Source organism: Chlorocebus sabaeus, chromosome 4, assembly GCF_047675955.1.
Source record: "Chlorocebus sabaeus isolate Y175 chromosome 4, mChlSab1.0.hap1, whole genome shotgun sequence".
In the NCBI taxonomy this organism is placed as follows: Eukaryota; Metazoa; Chordata; class Mammalia; order Primates; family Cercopithecidae; genus Chlorocebus; species Chlorocebus sabaeus.
The window spans coordinates 14,714,780-14,737,798 of record NC_132907.1 but is presented as its reverse complement, the minus strand read 5'-3'; the positions used below and the strand labels follow the sequence as shown (position 1 = coordinate 14,737,798).

General features: G+C 41.8%; 1 protein-coding gene across 19 annotated transcripts in view; it reads left to right on the top strand.

Moving 5' to 3' along the window:
* LOC103224026 (V-type proton ATPase subunit S1-like protein) overlaps positions 1–23,019 on the top strand; it is a 110,295-nt gene that overhangs the window by 29,938 nt on the left and 57,338 nt on the right. For 10 of the 19 annotated variants that reach the window (XR_012092731.1, XR_012092730.1, XR_005234611.2 and 7 more), the window contains exons 6-7: positions 5,193–5,243; positions 7,638–7,878. Coding sequence is in view for 8 of the 19 variants with exons in the window: in XM_037982174.2 (XP_037838102.2) it covers positions 5,193–5,243; positions 7,638–7,878; positions 13,027–13,329 (595 nt within the window). In the remaining 11 variants the exon portion in view is untranslated. Of the gene's footprint in view, positions 1–5,192; positions 5,244–7,637; positions 7,879–13,026; positions 22,721–23,019 lie in introns of those variants that run through there. The other 9 variants (XM_037982174.2, XM_037982172.2, XM_037982173.2 and 6 more) reach the window with 2 other exon arrangements.

The window sequence follows — 23,019 nt, the reverse complement described above, 5'->3', positions numbered from 1 at the left end:
GTGAGCTGAGATCCCATCATTGCACTCCAGCCTGGGCGACAGAGTGAGACTCGGTCAAAAAAAAAAAAAAAAGTTATATTTTCCTGGCAGTTTTCTGCTGAACCTTTTTGCTAATTGTCAGAATAACTTGTAGAAAATTAGACTTTGGAAAGCGAGGGTTCTCAAACTCATTTTGAAAACAGCAAAGGATTCCAGGCTTGGTCTCAACTCCAAATGTTAGGTGTTAAACTAATTGTATCCTATCAGGGAAGAGATCACGTATCCCAGCAGGGTCATATACATTCTAGTGGGTGACACACTAGCCAGGACAAATGCTTGACTCTGTGGAGGTGTGGGGTGGGGGGGTGTCAGTGTGCTGAAATAGTGGAATATTGCCTGTTTGCAAATGTGCAGGGCACTTTTCAATGGCTAAATTCCAGATAATTCTTTGGGACATTTCAAAATGATTGAAATAATTAGTTTTGATTTGAGATAAGCAGATTAAACAAATAACATGTTTGAAGGGCAAATCAATTTCCAATGCCTTTTTCTGCTTTTCAGTCATCCAAGCAAAAATGTTTGTTTTTATTTATTTTGGTCCAGGGAGAGGAAATCTGGCATGTCCTGCTTGCTTTCTATAAACCTTCTTTTCAACATTTGTTGGTAAAATAGATCCGTTAGGAAGATTCTCTGCATTTGTTCTGGTTTGGTTTAGATGGGTAGGGTGCTTTATATAAAGCATAACTGTGTGCGCGTGTGTGTGTATTCTTTTTCTACTTTATGTACTTTGGCTGGAAACATCCTTTTATTCCTGAACTTTACTTCCCACTTAAAAATTCTTGGTGATGGGTAAAAATGGATTCTATTAATATACAATTAAAAGTCATATTACAAATCTGAGTATCTTGCTGTTCAGAACGACTATCTTTTATTAGGGATTTAGGGAATTGTAAGTGGAAGCATCTAGAGTCCTCTCAGATTTGTTTATCCTGTTATAGCTCAACTATCCAAGACTATCAAAGAGACTATGGGATGCTGAGAGCTCAGGACCTTTTCCTGGGGTGCTAATTAATTCCCCACAGGGCTCTTTATTTGTGGTCAGTTGCACAGAGAGAGGCTGCCTGCTTGGGGGATAATCTTGGCTGTCTATGGCTGACTGGCTCTCCTTGATTCCATTTATCCTGACCCTAGTGCATTTGTGGGAGAAAATCAGGGTCCTATAGTTGTTTTTTATTTTATTTTATTTTATTTTATTTTATTTTATTTTATTTTATTTTATTATTTTTTTAAAGACAGAGTTTCACTTGTTGCCCAAGCTGGAGTGCAATGGCACGATCTCAACTCACTGCAACCTCTGCCTCCCGGGTTCAAGTGATTCTCCTGCCTCTGCCTCCCGAGTAGCTGGGATTACAGGCAGGTGCCACCACGCCTGACTAGTTGTTTGTATTTTTAATAGAGACAGACAGGGTTTCACCATGTTGGCCATGCTGGTCTCGAACTCCTGACCTCAAGTGATCTGCCCACCTTGCGTTCTCCCAAAATGCTGGGATTACAGGCGTGAGCTGCTGCGCCTGGCCACCTACAGTTTTTTTTTTTTTTTTTTTTTTGCTGGGTTTTAGAGACCTTGTGATTACTGGGAACCTAGAGACAGAAAGAATGAAAACTTGGCCTCTAGGCCCAGTTCTACCAGAGAGCTTTGTGATTTTATAGGCAGGATGTACAGGATCATCATCTGTCAAATGGAGATGATGGCATTTATTCATTATCGCTATGAGGCCTTGAGCATTTACTGTGGGCCAGGCACAGTGTGAGGTCTTCATAGGCCCATGTCTGTTATTCCTCACAGTAACTCTTGGAGTCACAGGCAGTTATCTTGACAGAGGTTAGAAAACTTGCTAAAGTCATGGAGTATGTATGTTCATAGAGCTGGGCTTTAAAACATCTTTAAAAATGACCATTTACCTTCTTCCTCTTGGCCCTATCTTACAAGGTTGTGGAAAACACATGAGGAAATAGATGCATAAGCACTTTGAGATCTTGTTGAGTGCTGTTCAGAGTATTAACAGCAGTAGCACTCTTTTCCTTCCTGGCATCCCAGTGATAACTAGAGTGAAACAGTGTCTAAATTTCTTCAGTAAGCTTTGGGTCTCACAGGACACAAATTAAAGATTGGGCAGAACCTGACTGTCTTTTTGGACACTGCCTTGGAATTCTGTTCAGGTGTGAGCCCTGAGTGTGCAGCGTCCACCTGCTGGAGTCCTGCACAGATGAGTGTGCAGGCATCCTGGACAGCCTGCCCAAAGAGGGGCAACAGGAGCCTTCCAGGAAGGGAGGTGTCAAGGACCAGCTGCTGAGACCTAGTGGCTGATTCCTGTGAATTCCATGGATGAGCCAGATGTCCTTGTGCTGGCAAGGAAATCTTAAGATCTCAAGAAGCAGAATGGGAGTTGCTGAAACAACAAACCGAAACAAAGACATAACCATGTAAGGTCAAAAGCACAGATTAAAAAAAGATGACCACGTTTTAGCTCTTGGAAACAAAATATTCAGAGAGAGGCAAATTATTGGCAGATGGATTCACTACGGAAGTCTTTTTAAATAGTGAAAGCCCTGCAAATAGAGCATAATCCCAGCATCTGTGTATATTTGGAATTTAGGCAATTACAGCCTGAAGGATTCAGAATCCATTTTACATGTGTGAGAGTAGAGCGCTTGAAAGAGTAAAAAGAGCTCCTTTTTGAACAGCTCTTGTTCCAGGTTGTATTTCTCCTTTGTGTTCCCAATTGATGGCACAGTACCTGATACTTAAAGATCCTCGTGGCTGGGCACGGTGGCTCACACCTGTAATCCCAGTACTTTGGGAGGCCAAGATGGGCAGATCACCTGAGATTAGGAGTTAGGGACCAGCCTGGCCAACATGATGAACCCTGTCTTTACCAAAGATACAAAAATTAGCCAGGTGTGGTGGTGCATGCCTGTAGTCCCAGCTACACAGGAAGCTGAGGAGGGAGGATTGCTTGAGCCTGGGAGTTGGAGGGTGCAGTGAGTGGAAATCATGCCACTGCCCCTGAGCCTGTGTGACAAAACAAGACCCTATCTCAAAAAACAAAAAAAGGTAACAAACATTTTCATCATGCCCCAAAGTTTCTATGTGTTTCTTAGTAATGCATCTTTCCAACCACTGTCATATCTCCAGATAACCGCTGATCTGCTATCATTATCAATTAGTTTGCACATTCTAGAATTTTGTATAAATATAATCACGTGTGTACTCTTTTTTAGTGTAGCCACTGTCACTTAGCTTAATGATTTTGATAATCTTCCATGTTATTGCATGTGTTAATGGTATTTCCCTTTTCATTGCTGAGTAGTAGTCCATATTATAGATGTACCACAACTTATCTGTTCACCTGTTGATAGAAATTTGTTTTTTCCCCTCACTTTTTGCATAACTTTCCCACTAAAGTCAGTATGAACATTCATGTACAAGTCTTTGTGGCAGCGGGTGTTTTCATCTCTCTTATCTGTCATTCCAACTAGGAGTAGAATGCCTGGATCATATGGTGTGTGTATGTTTACCTTTTTAGAAAACAGCCAAACTGTTTTTTAAGTGGCCACATCTTTTCCTTTTTACCAGCATCGTATGAGAGTTCCAGTTGCTTCCCATTCCCACTAACACTTCGTATGGTCAGAGTGAGACTAGAGAAGGCATTTTTATATTTCTGCATGTTTAGGAATTTCTGAACAAATTTTTACTGGGAACTGGGTGAAAAGATAAGTGTTAGAGTTTTTACCTCTTGAAAGTAATGTGTTCGGCCGGGCGCGGTGGCTCAAGCCTGTAATCCCAGCACTTTGGGAGGCCGAGGCGGGTGGATCACGAGGTCAGGAGATCGAGACCATCCTGGCTAACACCGTGAAACCCCGTCTCTACTAAAAATACAAAAAACTAGCCGGGCGTGGTGGCGGGCCCCTGTAGTCCCAGCTACTCGGAGGCTGAGGCAGGAGAATGGCGTAAAACCCGGGAGGCGGAGCTTGCAGTGAGCCGAGATCGCGCCACTGCACTCCAGCCTGGGTGACACAGCGAGACTCTGTATCAAAAAAAAAAAAAAGAAAAAAAAAAAAAAGAAAGTAATGTGTTCATGTATCAAGGGGTAATGAAACTCAAGGCCGTAGAGACATTCCAGGGGTTAGAAACTCAGAGAGGCTTATCTTATCCTCCCCTTGGAGATATTTATTTACATACCACGGATATGAGACCTGCAACCATTTGTCTCCTTATGATGAGCGATTTGCTTCCATCCAAAGGCTAATTAAACTCTTTCACTCAAAGACTAATCATCCCTCTTCTCTTCCTAAGGAGAATTTATTGACACTAGGGGAGCAAATGTTTCTCTCCCTCTCTCGGGAGGTGAGAAGGGATCCACGGTCTCTCTCCTATGTAAACTTCCAGATGGATAATTTTGGTGTTCCTCATCTGTATTGCAAATCCCAATATGTGTAGGATGACATCTGGCTCTTCTCATGCTGCCTAGTGGGGGAGAATTGGATTAGAAGGGGGAACCACTATGGTTGTTCCCATGAGTAAGTCATAATTCATCTGTCTTTGCTCTGGGAAATCGTATGTTTACTCTCAGGAAAATAGGAATAAATGTAGTTATTAAAAGCTTAAGAGTCAGTTTAAAAAATGTTTTAGCCATTCTGATTCCTGAACTGTGTTATCTTTATTGTGGTTTTATTTTACATTCCCTGAATGTCTAATGGTCCTGAGCATCTTTTCATGTACTTATTGACCATTTGTATATCTTCCTTTAAAACATGCTCGAGTCTTCTGACAATTTTTGCGATTTTTACATTGGGCAGTCTTTTTGTTGAGTTGTTAGTGTTATTTATTGTATTCTGGATAAAGGTCTTTATGTATATGTGTTGTGAGTATTTTCTCCTGTTGTGTGACTTGCCTTTCTTGTTTTCTTAAACAGTGTCTTTTGAAGAGTAAAAATTTTGGATTTTAGTAAAATGCAATTTATCAGTTGTTTCTTTTATGGTTTATGCTTTTGTATTTTTTTCAGGAAACCATTGCCTACCTCAAGATTAAAAAAATGTTCTATACATTTTGTGTGTTAGGTGTTACATGACCCACCTTGAGGTAACTTTTGAGTAGATATGAAGTTAGGGTTATTCTTATTTTCATAGACTGTGTTGTTTCCTTTTCTTAGGTTGTCTTTGAAGCTTGGTGATGCTGGAAACCCCAGAGGTCTTGCTATAAGGTAGGTAGGACAGCACTTTAGAGCATCGCAGCTTCTGCACTTCAGATTAGCTCTCTAAAATGTATTCATTCCACATGTGTGAAGCAGGGGCTTGCTATATGCCCAAGCACTGTGACACATTGCATGCCACATCAACCTAATTACACTGAAAAGTTGGTGCTGTGATATGATGGGATCCTATACTAATGCTTTCTTTCTAAAAGTTTCTACCAAAATACCCATAGTTCTTCCCTCTCCCCCACCCCCCATGCCGCCTGCATTAGGGACTTAGAAAACTCCCAGTCCTGAGAATGTAATATCCTTTTCATCTGAGAAAAGAAGAAAATAGAAATAAAGCTCTAAGGACTGGGGCTCTGGTTTGAAACTATTTTCTATAGCTTCTTATAATGAATCACACTTTACCATTTAACTACAATGAAAAAGCCTCGTTATGTGCGTTCCCCAGCAGACAATCAACAGAGGCCTACAGTTTTTTGGTGTTTAGGTATGAAAGGATGCATCTGCCAACAGTGACTTTAGCCAAGCAGTTAGGAACTGCTCCTGAGGTGGGGGGAACAATTTGAAGGCATTATTATTTTTTTTCTTATAAAAATACAGTGCTTCCCTTCCTATAAGACGAACTTGTTAGTGGAGATAAGTAGTTGTGTCTTTAACATTATTTGGAAAAGCAGCAGGATTGTGCTAGGGCAGTCTTTCTTAAGTTTGCTCTGTGGGACACTTCTGCTCTGTAAGAATATTTATAAGATTTTATGAAAAGGGGGTTCTGTGGTCAAATGTGTCTGGGAACGACTCTAAACCATGTCTTCCTCTTGGCAATTCACAGTGTAAACTTGTATGTTAAAGTTTCTGAGAAGAAATAATCTTAAGGAAGACTATTGCACTTTGTAACTTTGACTAACTCAGTGTTTCCTGTGTTTAACTTTGGAGAGCCTTCTTCCTCAGGACACTTGTCTACATATCATGGGAGACTAGTGTGTCACTGATCATAATTTAGAAAATATATGCCATCATCTTTCAGAGCAACTTTACAAGTAAATAGAACCCCACAAGGTGACCAAACACACATATCTGTCTGATCTAGAAATGGAGAATATTTTTGGTCTGTAATTCTACTTTTTTCCAAAATGAAAAATAGCTTTATTATTATTGTTGTTATTGTTATTTATTCTTATGATAAAGGTATGTAGCAGAAACTGTCAGTACCCCATGAATATCTACATGGTCCTTTCCATTTGAGAGCCCTGTAGCCTACCTGCTGAACTTTCAACTCCCAGCCTCTCTTTGCCTAAAAGCTTTCTCTGGCCCACTGTCCCCAGTCCCTGGCCCAATGACTGGAGGAAACATACACACACCTCAGCTCCCTCCCCATCAGGTGAGATAACTCAGCAGCATGTGCTGTACTCTGGCTCCCAGCTTCCATCACGGCAATGAAGCCCTGCTTGTCCACATTGGACACTTGCTTAATAATGTGCCTCTTTTAGCTGCCTTCCCTTCCTCTGTCGTTTCTTTTCTCTCCATTTTATATATTTTGAATGACGGAACTCCTCTGAATATTTCTTATATTCACACCCTTGTCTTAGGGTCTTCTTGCAAAGGAGCCAAACAGAGACAAGAAAAACTAATGAAAACAGAAAAATCAGAAAATATTGAGCTACAGAAAGAAGAAAATGAAAATCATCAATAATCTAAACACCATTTTCAATCACTACTAATGTTTTAATCTCTATCCTTCCAGACATTTTTTTCTATGCAGTCACATATTTTTTTAAAAATTGAAATAAAATGATAATGACAAGTAAATTATGACTTTTTTCATGGCTGGAAAACAGTCCATTCTGAAAGAGTTAAGATTGGATTTGAAGCCCAGCTCTGACACTTACTCTCTGAGTGAGCTTATTCAAGCCCTTTGTGTTTTAGATTCCTTGCCTGTGAAATTAGAATAAGGATATTATCTATCACATAGTGTTGTAGTGCAGTTTAAACACAATACACATACATAACACAGAAGCTATCAAGAGAGCTATTACCATTATTTAAAACCACAATTTAGCAAATTCTTCATTGATGTCCATTTAAGTTTTTCTCAAAATTTTTTATGAATAAACCCATAATCAAGTGTTGATTCTAAAAAAGCAAAAACAAAACAAAACAAACCAAAACCCTGTGTTTTTTTCTTTCGTAGGAATTTGCACTGCCCACTTTGGGGGCTGCCCTGTCACTTTCTCTTTCCCATCCATTCAGGGGAGGCTCTGCAACAAAAGTGAAGCCTCTCCCCAAGACGGTTCTGCCGCCTGACAAAAGAGGGCGCCATTGTACTGTTCATAGACGATTCCTTGCGTCGGTAATGTGGGAAAAGTTCTTTAGGAGTAATGCTGATTTTATAACCATTTTCAGATTCATCCTTACCAATTACAACAAGTTGTCCATCCAGAGCTGGTTTAGTTTGCGCCGAGTCGAGATCGTTTCCAACAATTCTATCCAAGCAGTCTTTAACCCAACTGGCATATATGCTCCCTCCGGTTACTCCTACCGCTGCCAACGCGTGGGCAACCTGCCGCGGGACCAGGCCCTCTTGCTGCCCAGCGACACGGATGATGGGTCGAGCCTGTGGGAGGTCACTCTTATTGATTTCCAGGTAATAAACTAAAACCTATGCTCAGTGCACCTGCGTTTTTGGTACCAAAGGAGCTCAATGTTTGTTTAAAAACACCTGAAACAAACCTAGATGCTTAAGGAAAAGAGAAGTAGATGCCTTTAAAAGAATATTGGTGGGTTTTTTCCTTTGCCTTTTAAGGTATGAAATGGAATAGGATAGAGAATTTTATCTCCCTGTACCCCCCCACCCCCTACCCAGGGCTTGCTTTTGCATTCAGCTTTATCCAGCACTAATAATTATCAGTGAGGAATGCCAGCCATCTAAGCCCTAGCGAAGCTGTGGGTGAAGCCAGGGCCTGACACTTCCTGCAATGAGAGGCCCTTCTGGGGAGAGGCATTGGTGGACAATTATTTGATTTCCTTCAGGGAGTGGCACAGTGATCCTATCAGGGAAGATAAGAAGTATATCTGCAGTGTGAGTGACAGCTTTGGCAGTTAGTAGGAAGGGACTCAGCGGGGAGTCAAAAATATCCCAAAGATCTTCTTGAAGGTATTTGGAGAAAGGAATGGGGTGTAAGAGATTCCTTTTCACTACCAGAATCTTAGGTTGAAAGACATTCTGTCAAGTTCCTCTATCCTGTTTACCTGTGAATGAAGCTTAGCTTGCTCCTGCCACTCCCTGAAATATTAGGCAGGGCTTTGCATGTACCTCTCGTGGGCACATTCCAACCTTTTCCAAATATATATGGGCATTCGCATATATGCATATTCTTCCCTTCCATCCTTCCCAAGCTTCTGTAGAGAAGTGTGGTGTGGATGAAAGGCAGTTTGGTGTAGGGAAGGAGCTCACATTTTGGAGTCAGACAGACCTGGTTTCAAATTACTGCTCAGCCACCAGGGCAAGTTACTTAACCTCTCTCAATTTCTCACCTATCTTTGTTAATGTAAGGAATTCGTGGCCTAAGATACGTAGAAACACTCAGTAGTGCGCCAGGCGTGGACTAACAATAATTGCTACATGTGAGTGTCCCGTGTGTGTTGGTGCTGTGGTTGTTATTTTATGTACTTTGTCTTCAGAACTTACCATAATGCTGCAAGGTCCTTTTATGAATGAGGTGACTGAATCTCTGATAATCACATAATTTTTCTAAGGAGTATAACTGGTAGAGTTAATGGTAGAGGCACGACTCAAATTCTGGCCAGTTTGGTTCCAAGGATTCTTTTGTGTGTGTATGTATAAAATGTTTATAAATATTAATATATATTATGTATGTGTATGTTTATACGTGTGTGTGTGTGTATATATATACACATATACAGAAATGGCAGTGAGGATACAATGACAACAAGGAATATTTTACAAATAATTTCGCCTAATTAGACCAGGGGAATTGATTGATTTATACTTCTACCTTGTTCCGGAAATGACTTAGTTGACTTATGGAAATACTACTTATGAAAAATTACTTTCAAAAATAGGCAAATCATTTCACAGCCATTAGGATGGCTATTATAAACAACAACAAACAAACAGAAAATAATAAGTGTTGGCAAGGCCAGGGAGAAGTTGGAACTCTTGTGCACTGCTGTTGGGAATGTAAAATGGTGTGGATGCTGTGGCAAATAATATGGAGTTTCCTCAAGAAGTTAAACATACAATCACCAAGAGATCCAGCGACTCTGCTTCTGGCTATGTACTCCAAATAATTGAAAGCAGGGACTTGTACAGCTTTCACCTACGTTTATACCTATGTTCATGGCAGCATTATTCACAATAACCAAAAGGTGCAAGCAACCCAAATGTCTATCAATGGATGAATGGATCGACAAACCTAGTGTATATGTACAGTGGAATATTATTCAGCATTAAAAATGAAGAAAATTTGGGAGTGGTGGCTCATGCCTTTAAACCCAGCACTTAGGGAGGCTGAGGCGGGAGGATCACTCTTGAGCCCAGGAGTTTGAGACCAGCCTAGGCAACACAGTGAGACCCCCATCTCTACAAACAATTTTTAAAAAAGAAATCAACTGGGGGCATAGTGGTATCACCTGAAGTCCCAGCTACTTAGGAGGCTGAGGTGGGAGGATTGCTTGAGCCCAGGAGGCCGAGGCTTCAGTGAGCCAAGATTCTACCACTGCACTCCAACCTGAGTGACAGATGTCTCAAAAAAATTAAATTTAAAAAGAGGATGGAAATTTGGATACGTGCTACAACATAAATGAATGTTGAAGACATTATGCTAAGTGGAATAAGCCAGCCACAACAGAACAAATATTGCATCATTTCACTTATATGAGGTACTTACAGTTGTCAAACCCTGAGATGGAAAGTAGAATAGTAGTTGCCAGGGACGAAGGGAGGAGGGAATGGGCAGTTAGTGTTTAATGGGAGTAATGTTTCAGTATTGCGAGATGTGAAAATGTTCTGGAGATGGACGGCAGCAATGGTTGCACAACTCACAATGTGAATGTACTTAATAGCCCTGAACTGTATACACTTAACATGGTTAGATGATACATTTTATATCATATGTATTTTATAATAAACAATTAAAACAAAAAATTTAGCAAAGACATGGGGGCAGAGAAAACAAAGGAAGAAAAGGTCAGTTAGAGCCACCAGTGAGGTTAATATAAAAAACCACAAGACCGTTTGTCTGCACTGACTGGAGGCGGCACAGGAATTTGGCTCTGAAGTTCTGGAGCAGGCAGTATGAGAAACACTCAGTTACGTGTTCACAGGGTCCCTAAGACTGCTGCCAGTGTGCTTGGGATGAGCACATTCATCCCTGGTGATGTGAGATGTGTACATCCTCATCAGCATTCGTACCATAAACACGGCTTTCAGGGGGACAGGTGGGCCTTGTTGAAACCCCCTTCATGTGAAGAGATGGCAGAACACAAGCTCAGTCCAGTGGAGAGGAGCTGGTGGTGATGGTGGCTGAGGTATGTGTGCAAAAGGCTGCTGTCCACATGCGCAGCTCTGCTGGCCTGGCTTATGGTGGGAATAGAGTATAGAGCGATGTGGCTGGTGTGGCAAACTCAAGTACCTTGGGTAACTGGTGATTTGGGCTGGGACTGTGGCAAAGGGTAGCCTTCATCACAGTGAGCATTTTACAAATTCAACCGCGCTGATTTTTGTTTTGTAGGAATGCAGGGCTGGTGTTGCTGAATCTTTTCAATAGAAGCTAGATTGGTGGATTCTCACAGGAAATTTTCAGGATATTCCGAGCACTGCGTCAAACAAAACTCACCTGTGGGCTAGAAACAGCATGTCTGTATAACCTCTAGTCCAGGAAATGGGTGGACAGCGTATCAGGCATTCTCCACACTTACTGTTCTCAACCAAGTCTTGTTAAGAATTAAGTGGCAGTTGGCTGGGTGTGGTGGCTCATGCTTGTAATCCCAGCACTTTAGGAGGCCGAGATGGGTGGATCACCTGAGGTCAGGAGTTTGAGACTAGCCTGGCCAACATGGTGAAACCCTGCCTCTACTAAAAATACAAAATTTAGCTGGGCATGGTTGCAAGCGTCTGTAATCCCAGCTACTTGGGAGGCTGAGGCAGGAGAATCACTTGAGCCCTGAAAGTGGAGGTTGCAGTAAGCTGAAATTCTGCCATTGCACGCCAGCCTGGGCGACAAGAGCAAAACTCTGTCTCAAAAAAAAAAAAAAAAAAAAAAAAGAATTAAGTGTCAGTCAACCTGAGGACATTCTCCTTGGCTGGAGTTGCAGAATCAAGTGAGGTCATCTTTTGTCATGGCGGAGCTCGGCTCTTCAGGCACCAGTCTAAAGAGAAGGTCACTCTGCCTCTTCACAGGAGGGGCGGGGCAGGAATCCCCAAAGCCAGAACAAGAGTCTCCTTCAGAAGCTGCTTTGGGTTCAATCAAGAGCACAGACAGTTGGGCGAGCAAGGCCCCTTGTGTCTATTGAGTGATGGGCGGCCTCAATGATTCTAACATACACGGGACAATGCCAAAGTGCTCACTTAAGCCATCAAAGTGAATTTTCAGTAAAGCACTCATGGATAGTTCAGTCGTCTGATGTACTCTTTAAAAACCGAGTAGGTGTCTGAATGAGGCAATGCTGTGTAGGGTTATACTTTTAAAGCCAGCTAGACAGGGGGCTATCTTCCACAAGCGATGGCTCTTGTTTTAAAGTAATTGCTTTGTGGTCCTGTTTCATTTTGACAGTATTAGATATCAGTGCCGGTTCTCAATTTGAACCTCTCTTTCTTTCAAGTAATGATACCATTTCATCTGCACATAATGGAAAGCTTTTCTTTCTATTTGGTTGGTGCAAAAGTGATTGCAGTTTTTGCCATTAAAAGTAATGAGTAGGATGCAAGGAGGGGCTGGTATCCACCTCTTCCAGAAATGGGACGAAGTTTGTATGGTAAAACCAATAGAGAGAGAGGGTGGGGAGGAGGAAGAGACAGAACCCACCAGGAGTTTTGGAGTGCGAGTCTGACGCCCACTGCCCAGGTTTCAATTACACCACCACAACATTTACTGTTGTGTGACTCTAGGCAAGTTACTTAATTTTTCTGTACCTCAGTTTCCTCATCCATAAAGTAGGAATGAAATAGTAACTTACTCATAGGCTCTTTGCATACTGAAAAAATTAAGGCATTTTATGGTGCACAAAAACCTTCGATAAGTGTTAGCTTTTATGATTATTATTTATCTTTTACCTCATTAAGGATCATGACATCCCCCTTCAAAGACTCTTCCTCATTCCTGTCAATAGAATCAAAGGCAGAGGAATGGAGACTTAAAATCTTTGTGAAACTTATACTAGCCTTATAAAATTTTGAGTGTGCTTTGGATTTTAGAGACAACACAGCAGTTGTGGTTTTTCCATGAACCGGAACATTTCTAAGGATCAGATTAAAAGAGGTTTTCTTGCAGAGCCTTGAAATCAAGGTTTTATTTCAGTCTTGAATTTCATGAGCCTCCTAGTTATGACAACCATACATCCCAGAATTTCTGGGTCAGTCCTGTTTTAAGATTGAGTTGCACTGTCCCCATAAGCACAATCACATTTGTCAAATCGTGTGGAAACTATTCAGCAAATAGGGTGACAATATATGAAATTTGGCTACCTAGGGGCCAGAACTGCCAGCCCAACTGGGAAGCAGATCCTAGGAGAGAAGGGATGTATCACTTCAGCTCCTTCCTTTCTCCTGCAGATCCAAGGTTTTGCCATCAAGGGGGGACGATTTACGAAGGCCCAAGACTGCGCCTCCTCCTTCTCGCCAGCTATTCTGATTGGTCTGGCAACGTCCCTGATCCTGCTGCTGGTGTTGGCCTACGCCTTGCACATCCTCATCTACCTGAGGTATCTGGACCGGCACTACGATCTCATCGCCTCTCCTGCCCACTTCCCGCAGCTGAAAGCTCGAGACACAGCTGACGAGAAGGAGCTGCTGAGGAGCCAGGGGGCTGAATGCTATGAACTGAGAAGCCAACAGATCAGCAAAATCTATGTTTAGCAGCACAGGCTGGCCCCCACCACGTCCACAGTGGGCTCCGAAAGTTGTTTCTGTTCTACGCTATTTGACTTGTGAATTACAGATTTTCACCAAATGGATTGATTACAAAAGGAAAAAAAAAAGAAAAAACAGAAAAAGAAAATATATAATGAATTCTTTTTGAACCATCCTCTGGCCTACGTAGGTAGACTTGGGGCAATGAAAAAAGGCATCTCAGGGACCCCACAAAGACAAATATGACTGTTAGTTGCCTCAAAGTACCCTGAAAGCAAAGGAGTATTTCAAGTAGGGAAAAAGGAAAGAGAAAGAGAGAGAGAGAAAGAAAAAGAAGGAGGAGGAGGAGGAGGGGAGGAAGGGAGGGAGAGATGGAGGGAGAGAGAGAGAAAGATTGGCAACACAGAGAAAGGAAAACACACTCGGTCCTCCTTGCGTGTGCCAGTTTGGATGTGATAATTATAGAAATAATAAACCCAAGATTATCTGGAGGTTCATAATTTAAACTATTTTGTAACATAATTTGCATTTCTAGATATTATGTCCCAATTTTGTTTTAAAAATAGTCTTTTTCTCTTTCACAGAAATGTTGAGGGAGGACTCCAGTCCATGTGGCAGAGCACTTTATTTAAGGACCTTCTTGTCCTTTACTTTGCTGTTCAGAAGCAGTACAGCTCCATCTGTGAAGTAGGGGTAATAGTCTTGGCCATATTTTACCTTTCCATCTGGTCAGGGTGCCAGCGTTGTCTCATTTGTCTAATTTAGACCTCTGTGAGCTCTCATAGGTCCACTTGGAATAAACAATTAGAGCGAAGCAATAACAGTGTGCTTGCTATGCAAACACAGCTTTGAGACATATCCCCGATCTTCCTTCCAATGAGATAGTGTCCTCCAAATGCTTCCTTAATAGAAATTCTAGAGCTACCACTGATGTTCTTACTATCACTGTCTTTCATATGCATTCCTCATCATGCTTTTCAGCTCTTGGCAGATACTGAAGATTGATTCACTCTTCATCCTCACCAAAGCGTCTCCAATAATATACCTTCTGTCTTAAAGAGATCTTAAATATAAAGATGACATTGCATTTTCCCAGCTAGGGTTCGGTACAGGACCTAGGTTCTACTAAGAAGATACTCCTACACAAAACTTAGAATGCAGACGGGAACCATGTGCGGTGGAGGGTCACACACAGAGCAAGAGAATCTTCTGGGCAACTGTCACGATGGGTCTGCTGTCTAGTCCCATCCTAGGTGGCAAGCAGTAGATGATAATGACAGCGAGTTTTCTGATGGGACAGTCTCATGTTGGGCATTTATTTTGGCTGCAATTTTCTTGGCTATGAATGTAGGTTTGGTTCTGGCCCTCTCAGAATTCTGTAAGATCCCATACTTTATAGTAAATTTCTTCCTGTTTTAATAACAGAGTTGATTCTGTAGTCTGCAATGAAGAATCCTGATTTATGTAGTTGTTAGTACCAAGAGGATTGCAGGGAACAGACTCTCAAGAAAATGCGAATCTATGATTGATTATCCAACTCCATTTGGCTTTAAACCAGTGGAAACTGTCAGCCTTGGAGAATGGTATTCAGTAATCAAACAGATTTTTATTGTGGTTCCCTTGAGCATCCACTGGTGTTATAAGTGGTTGTTTGCTTGGTTACAGGTACGTGAAGGGTAAACATAATGTATTGCTCAAACTAGGATACTTTTGAAAGAGAAAATGAGTGTGGTTAACAATTCTCAGATAGCAGACATAAATGGGATGGTGCCAAGGAAACTGGGATAGATAGTCACCATGAGTATGGATGATACCCTGCAGGTTCGGCTGGCTCTTTCTAACTGTGCCCAATGGCTTACAGTCTGGGAAGTTTCTAAGACTGATCTAAAGGGATCCCTTACCTCTTGTCAAAGGGCCAGCATGGTGGAAAATCAGACACAGGTCAGATCCTGCAAACTGCTTACCTGCATTGCAGGTGAAATTCGTAGCTTTGCTGGATCTCTTATATGAACACGAGCATAATGATCACAAAACAGAAGAACTCTGACAGGCTAAGAGCAGTGGCTCATACCTGTAACCTCAGCACTTTGGGAAGCCAAGGCAGGAGGATCGCTTGATGCCAGGAGTTCAAAAAAATTTTTTTTTTAATTAGGTAAGGGTACTGTCGTGCACCTATAGTTCTAGTTACTTAAGAGGCTAAAGCAGGAGCATTGCTTGAGCCCAGGAGTTTGAGGTTGCTGTGGGCTATGATCATGTCACTTCATTCCAGTCTGAGTGACAGAGTGAGACCTTGTCTCTAGAAATAATAAAATAAAATAGGCCAGACACAGTGGCTTATGCCTTTAATCCCAGTGTTTTGGGAGGGTGAGGCAGGAGGATCACTTGTGCCCAGGAGTTCGAGATCAGCCTAGGCAACACAGCAAGATCCTATCTCTAAAAACAACAACAAAAAAATTAGCTGGGCATGATGGCATGAGCGGTAGTCCTAGCTACTCAGGAGGCTGAGGCTGGAGGATTACTTGAGTTCAGAAATTTGAGGCTGTGGTAAGCTATGATTGTGCCACTGCATTCCAGCCTCAGTGACACAGTAAGATCCTGTCTCAAAAATAAAATAAAAATAAAAAAAGAGGGGAACGTTGAGAATAGAAATAGTGACCTTTGGGAGGATTTAAATTTTTAAGAATATTAAGCTCCCAAATTCCACTATTTTTTCCTGTTAGCAGAAGCAACGCCTGAGAGACAAAGCTATTCCTGCCTTGCTTGAAGACACTGTGATGACCTCACCAGAAATAGTTGTCTTGCCAGGGGGTGTCAATTTTCCTCATTGCCTTTAGGCAATTAGAGTCACATTCTGGCATATACCAGGGAACCAATTGTAAAGTTGAATCTGTGATAATCAAATTGCAAAAATAGTTTTGCTAACTTATGCCACAAAAGATATGGGAGATTATGTGTGGTAATGGATTCTGGAGGTGCTAGCCCAGGGAATGAGCTGTATAATTTTAGACTGGGATGAATTTTTTGGATATGGGTTCTCTCACCAGAGATTTTGGATTCAATGTGCTGGTTTGAGCGGCTGGAAGTGTTCCTAACAGTTTTCTCAGTTTGTTGATTAAAACCTAGATTCAACAGTGGCACACACTAAATGAAGTAGAGGGATCAGTCATTTCTTAGTGTTACAGAAAGAAGAGAAATGCAGTAACTTAAATGATTGGGATGTAGGAATGGATTTATCATGCATGAACTGCTCTCCATCCCCGTAACTATTTTTCTCTGTAAAGACCCAGAGGACACTCCCTTTGTCATAGCACTGATAAACACATTGGGAATGTGGCATCAGCACTTTTGAAAAGTGCCCTGGTGGCTGTCCTCTGTAGGCGAGGGTGGAGGTAGATGTTACCTTTGAAACAGAATGCTTAGTTTCCATAGGGATGCTGAGACCCTGGAGTGGTAGAGGGTGAGTAGCAGCCCAGTAACCTTAGAAGGCTGGTGGGCAGGAGTGTTAATCAGATTAGATTATCTCTGTTAATGGTAAATTGGTCTTTGACATCTGTGGCTGGGCAATCCACTGGTGTGCCCTTTGATCCACATAATAACAATGTTGATGACAGACTCTAGATCTGGTATAAAAAGCTGTGCTTGAACCATCATGGTAGGTTCCCAGAGCTGAGTCTGCTCATAACTTGAATCCCTTGAGTGAGAAAGAGACATCTTAAGATGTCTTTATGTCCGATGTTGAGTATTATTATGAGCAGTTGTATGCTTATCCATCAGGTCTTCATCTTTTTGGATCACTTCTGGTATGTTCTGATTTTCAGGTAAAGAACCTACACTATTCATATGAATACCTTTACTATAAACCCATTAGATATGTGATTATTGCTCAGTAATTGTTAGTGCTGCAGAAACACAGCCTAAGAGCTGTCTCCTTGGAGATCTGGAACAAAGTGGCAAAAAAATGATGTTTGACACAAGTGGGAGTTGAAGGCAAGATGAAAGCACAGCAGAAGGAAACATATGCAAAGTCTAGGCTCTGTCGTGTGTGGAGAACTATGAACACATGTGTGTGGGTAGGTAGATAGAATGTGTTTAGAGGAGTTGAGAAGGAGAAGCTGGAGATGAAGAGAGAAACCAGATCTTTGTATTCACCTAAGACTTAGAATCTTGACTTGAGGTAATTGAGAGGCCCTTAAGAGGATTTTAGAGGATTTTGAGCAAGATGATTACATGGTGTGGAAGTGTGAATAGAACAGGTAGAGAAGTGCTGATTAGGAGATTATTGCAACAGCTTAGGCAAAAAATATTAGGACCTGAACTAACAGAGTGATGGAAGATAGAAGCTAAAAGTGGTGTTAGGAGGTTGGCAACCAATTAGCAAATCACAAATGAATGGTAGGTGTCTCATTTGGGGTTGTGAGGATGGTGGTGTCAGGCTCTGCAATCAGTGAGAAAACAGGTGAGGGTGGCAGTGGGTGGCCCCTGCAGTCTCACAGTAGAGGCCTAAGTAGGCAGTTGGTTGTGTGGATCTGGGGAAAAAGAGAGAGATCTGGACCAGAAACAGAAATTTAGAAATGTAGCAGATGCTGTCAGTGTTCCACCCACATTGCTTTGGCACTTACCATGTTGGTGTGTTCTGGCACATCTTTCCATTGCCAACAACTGTCCTCAGGGGCTTCTCTACCTATGGTCATGGCAGGCTGGAAGGGGTAAGGAATTAATGCTTTCTGGGAGTAGCCCTCAACCAATGACTCAGGGATTGTGTACAAACGCCACAGCTCGTTTTTTCTTTGCCTGGGAAAACTCTAGAGTATGTTTTATGCTGTTCCCTGGAGCTTCCCAGCAGGACTAAGCCCTTTCGCCCATTGTGGAATCTTGCTTAATAATGTTTACTTTATGGGCTCCTTCCTCTTCCCTGTCTCCCTTCCCTACTCCCCTAATGGCGTCTCCAAGTATCATTGCCAAAACAAACTATTTGCATCTACATCCCTGTTTCAGGATCTACTTCTAGGGAAACCCAAACTAAGACAGGTAGTAATGGGCATATGGGGAAAGTTGAAAACTAGGTGGTATTGGTGAAGAAATAAATGAGATCACCTGAGAAGAAAGGATAGGTTGATAACAGACCCCTGGGGACACTATCATTTATGGAGTAGGATGAGAAAGACCAATCTGTAGATTTAGAGTAGGAGAAATCAGAGAGGAAGAAAGAGTAGTGTCCCAGAAATCAAAGGAAAATAGGCTTTCAAGATGAAGGAAGTTGTCAACCATGTCAAGTGCTGGAGAGAGATCAAGTGAGAAAAGAACTAAGGAGTGTTTATTTCCGGCATTTGCCCAAAAGGAAGTCCCTGATGAACATCACACTTCATGGAAAGAGCGAGTAGAGGGAGCTCAGGATATTTATCCCCTGGGGATCTCCCAGAGGGAATGCTTTCGACTGGGTTTCATCCCTTCTCTGACATTCACTGTTCCTTTCAAGACAGCCCCCTCCACATTCTCTCCTTCTGTGTTTCAGTAACTTCTTCCCTTGTTGCTTTCGACTCAGGGATGGTTACTCCATTGCTACTAGCCCCAGGTCACTACACTCTCCCTTGTGGTTCTCCTATACCCTACTGGGACCCTTATAAAAGGTTCTTGTTTAACTAAACCTCACTTAAATTGTCCTAGTTTGAGGGTGCCATCTGTTTCCTATTGGAAACAGACTTACACAGGGGTTTAGACAAACTAAAATTTATTTGTTGCTTTGTTTTATATCTAGCAGTTTCAGAGTTTTTCGGAAAGGATTTAAGGCAACCATTTTAATAAGATTTTAATAAGATGGAAGAAACTTGAGCATGTCGTAGGGTAAGGCATTCGTGATGAGGTGTTTGTTTTGCCTGCTGCAACATTATGAATAATGCGGTTCACATGTGTAATACACTCCCGCAGAAATGCCCACATGTTGTTACCCTGTATCCCAATTTTCGGGCTTTACAGCATTCTGTTCCTTTGAGATCCCTGGTGCGTAAATGTCCATGGGTAACTGAGATAGGCTGTGGGCTACAGACAATTCCCAGATAGCAAACTAGAGCTTTCTTACTCAAAAAAACCTTGCGGAATATAAGAGTGATATTACAGAGCAGCTCTGGAATACTCTCTATATAAACAGTGTGAGAAATCAGTGCTAACAAGCCACGCGGTGTTGCACCCCACCAGGCTGCCTGCCTCTGCAGTTGGGAGCCCCTGTGCTGGTTGGAGGAACTGGGGAATAGGGGAAGGTTAAACAAATATATACTAGAGAGGGAAGAAAATTGGTGGAGCTAGGTCCCAGAAGAACCAGGGCGTTACAGGATCCCCTTCTCAGGGGCGGGTGAGGAACAGCCACTTGCCCTTACTCAGAGGAGACAGAGAAGGGACACAATCTTCTAGGCAGCATACTGAGCAGCCGTCCTTCTGCCTGTGTCCCTGCCTGTGCCTTCTCCACCCTCATACCTCAAGGTCACAATTAATGAATCGACCCAACATTTCTGTGTAACTCATTGAGACGACCTGCCTTTATTTCAGATTTCTTTCAGTGCGATAGAACTTGCAGTGTTTCTGTGTGATGCTGTTAGCTCCTGAGATCAACAACATTTTATAGGAACCAAATGGTCCAGAGCAAAACCTCTAGTTCCAAAGAATTGGAATTTAAAATGCGGTTTGAACCTTCTGAAATGTTTATTAAGGAAAAATAGGGAAAATGTAGGTGATCAAATTAGTTGTCATATTTGCAACACATGTAACTCTGATGCTGGCTACCCAGATGTTCCCAAATCCTCTGACCTTCTGTGTCAACCTTTAGTTTACTCTCCTATAAAGTGGCTTGAGCCCCTTTCATGTGAGAAATAAGTCTGATCCCCATCGTAGTTGGGCATCAGCAGGAGGGTGGACCGGGTGTGTGTGGCGGTGACTCACATTCTCACTGTGCCTTCTGGTTCTGATTTCCTGCCTCTGGTGGTTCTCAGTTACTTCGCTGGTGGCTTCACCTTCTTCCCTGGCTCTCAGTTATGAGAGCAGCTGCCTGACATTGGCATGAGTATCACCGATTTTCCTAAACATTGGGGAATTAATAGAATAATTATGGCCTAAGGCAGGAAATCATTCCCAATTCTCTTTTCGTGGACATTTAATGCTAATCCCTCTCAGAGAACTTCTCACTGGCCATGCTCATCTCTCGGCCCTGAACTTTCACCCTCTTGAGGACCTCTCTTTTTCTTCCCCCAAATTCTATATGCATCCCCCCAGTCTCAGAGACCTAAAAACCTTCTCTTCCCAGCCCACCGTCAGAGGCTTGCAAATCCTCTTTCTTTATCATGTCGAACGCTTTGATTCTTCTTTATTGGAACTCTGTTATGTAGGTTGAACTCTAAGAATCTCACCTTTCACAACTAACATGCTCGGTATGGAATTGTTCTTAAAGAAAAGAGCCTTTCTCCATCATGAGAAAGTTTTTTTTCTTGCCACCTAGCTCTAACTGCAGCCAGGTTTAGAATAACAACTCTTCATCTATCAAACCCTTCCCTTCTCTCCATCCATCCATCTATCCATCCATCCATCCATCCATCCATCCATCCATCCATCCATCCATCCATCCAGTTTTAGATCTGAGATAAAAATGGTTTTATAATGTTAAAAAATAAAATATATCTAAAATATCTGTACATTTAGGTCATGAAGGATGCATATTATTTCTTCAGTATAAAAGTTGTCACAGAAAAACTTAGAAATGTGAAGAATTTTTTTTTTTGTAAAATACTTGGCTGTAGAATGCATATTATTGCAGTTTTTGGTTAAGGAGCTAAATTTTATTTCCAAGTATTTTAAAGTGATAAAGTGTTTCCCAAAATGTTCATCTTTAGCCAGCAATGACATCAATTCTGAGCAAAACCCATCTCTGGCCTTAAAATTTTGTTGTCACATTTATGTGTGACATTGAACTTAGAAACCTACTCAGTGTCTCAATGTTCTCCTCAAACAAGGCACTTTCCATTTCCACCTCAATGAATCAATGAATAAGATCTGAGACTCTCTTTACATGTTAGTAATTTCCTTGCTCTTTGGGAAGGTCCAGGGTCCAGAGAAATGCACTGATGAAGATTGTGATGTTTTAGCCTTAATTCATCTTCCTTCTTGAGCTCCTAGTACCCTCAGCTGCATCCCTCTTCTTGTTGAGGGTGTGCATATTCTGAGACTGAACCTGATTTTCCAGGACAGCCCTTCTTCTTACAGTGGTATTTTCTTTATGCAAACTATAATGAAGACTAAATTGGTGGAATTCACTTCATGTTTAAATGCCTGAGGTTAGAACTCAGGACTTGCTGACTTTCTTCATTCCTCTGTAGTTTGCATCTATTTCATCCTACAGTTGTAAAAGGGTCATTTGATTTGTTTTCTGGGGTATGAGCTCAGAACTGACCTCAAGTGCAGTTAGAGCTCTGCAGGGCCAGATTTTGAAGCATAGACTATTTTCCTTCCTATAGAAAGTCCTCTCTAGGAGAATGAGTATGAAATTACAAGTATAAACTAGGTATGAAGGTGATTCTCTGTTAAGAAAGAGAAAACAAATCACAACTAGTTACAAATTTTGAAAGTTGACTGATTGTGTTCAAAATAATTTTGAAACTTGACTGTGTTCAGAATAGCTTATTTTTAAGATTTTTCCAAAAACATACAATCAAGAGACCATAATGCTAGGAACCCTTCCAGGGCCATGGAAGGAGCCTGTATAAGTGTGTGTGTGTGTGTGTGTGTGTGCGCGTGCATTATTTTTTATATCAACTTTTATCTTAGATTCAGGGAGCACATGTGCAGGTTTGTTACATGGGTAAATTGCATGTCGTGGGGTTTGATGTATGAATGATCCCGCCACCCAGGTAGTTAGCATAATGCATAGTTACCTGTTAGTCTTCGAACCCTCATTCCCCTCCCCCGCAGTAGTCACCACTGTCTATTGTTCTCATCTTTGTGTCCTTGTTTAGCTCCCACTTATAAGTGAGAACATGTGGTATTTGGTTTTCAGTTCCTGCATGAATTCCTTTAGGATAATGGTGTCCAGCTGCATCCATGTTGCTGCAAAGGAAGTGGCTTCATTCTTTTGTATGGCTATGTAGTATCCCATGGCATATATGTACCACATTTTCTTTATTCAGTTCACCGTTGATAGATGCTTAGGTTGATTCCATGTTTTTGCTATTGTGATAGTGCTGTGATGAATATACAAGTGCACGTGTCTTTTTGGTAGAACAATTTATTTTCCATTGGGTATATGCCCATTTGCTGGGTCAAATGATAGTTCAACTCTTAGTTCTTTGAGAAATCTCCAAATTGCTTACCACAATGGCTGAACTATACATATTCACTTTTGAATAGAGATTTAACATTATACACAATTGTAGTAGCTGGTTAAATAGTCTCTGTGAACCTATCTTCATGTCTTACACTAGAATTTGATGTCTGCAGGGCAGGCCTTTTGGAAGGGAGGGAGAGGATGTAAAGTGGGGGAGGGCAAGGACATCCTGTGCATAGTAGGATATTTAGCAGCATCCTTTACCTCTACCACTAGATACATAATACCTAGGAGCATCCCCTCCTCCAGTTGTGATGACCACTGGGAGACAAAATCCACTCCCAGTTGGGAACTACTGGCATAACTCCTTTGCCTGTGGATTCACAGGTGTAAGG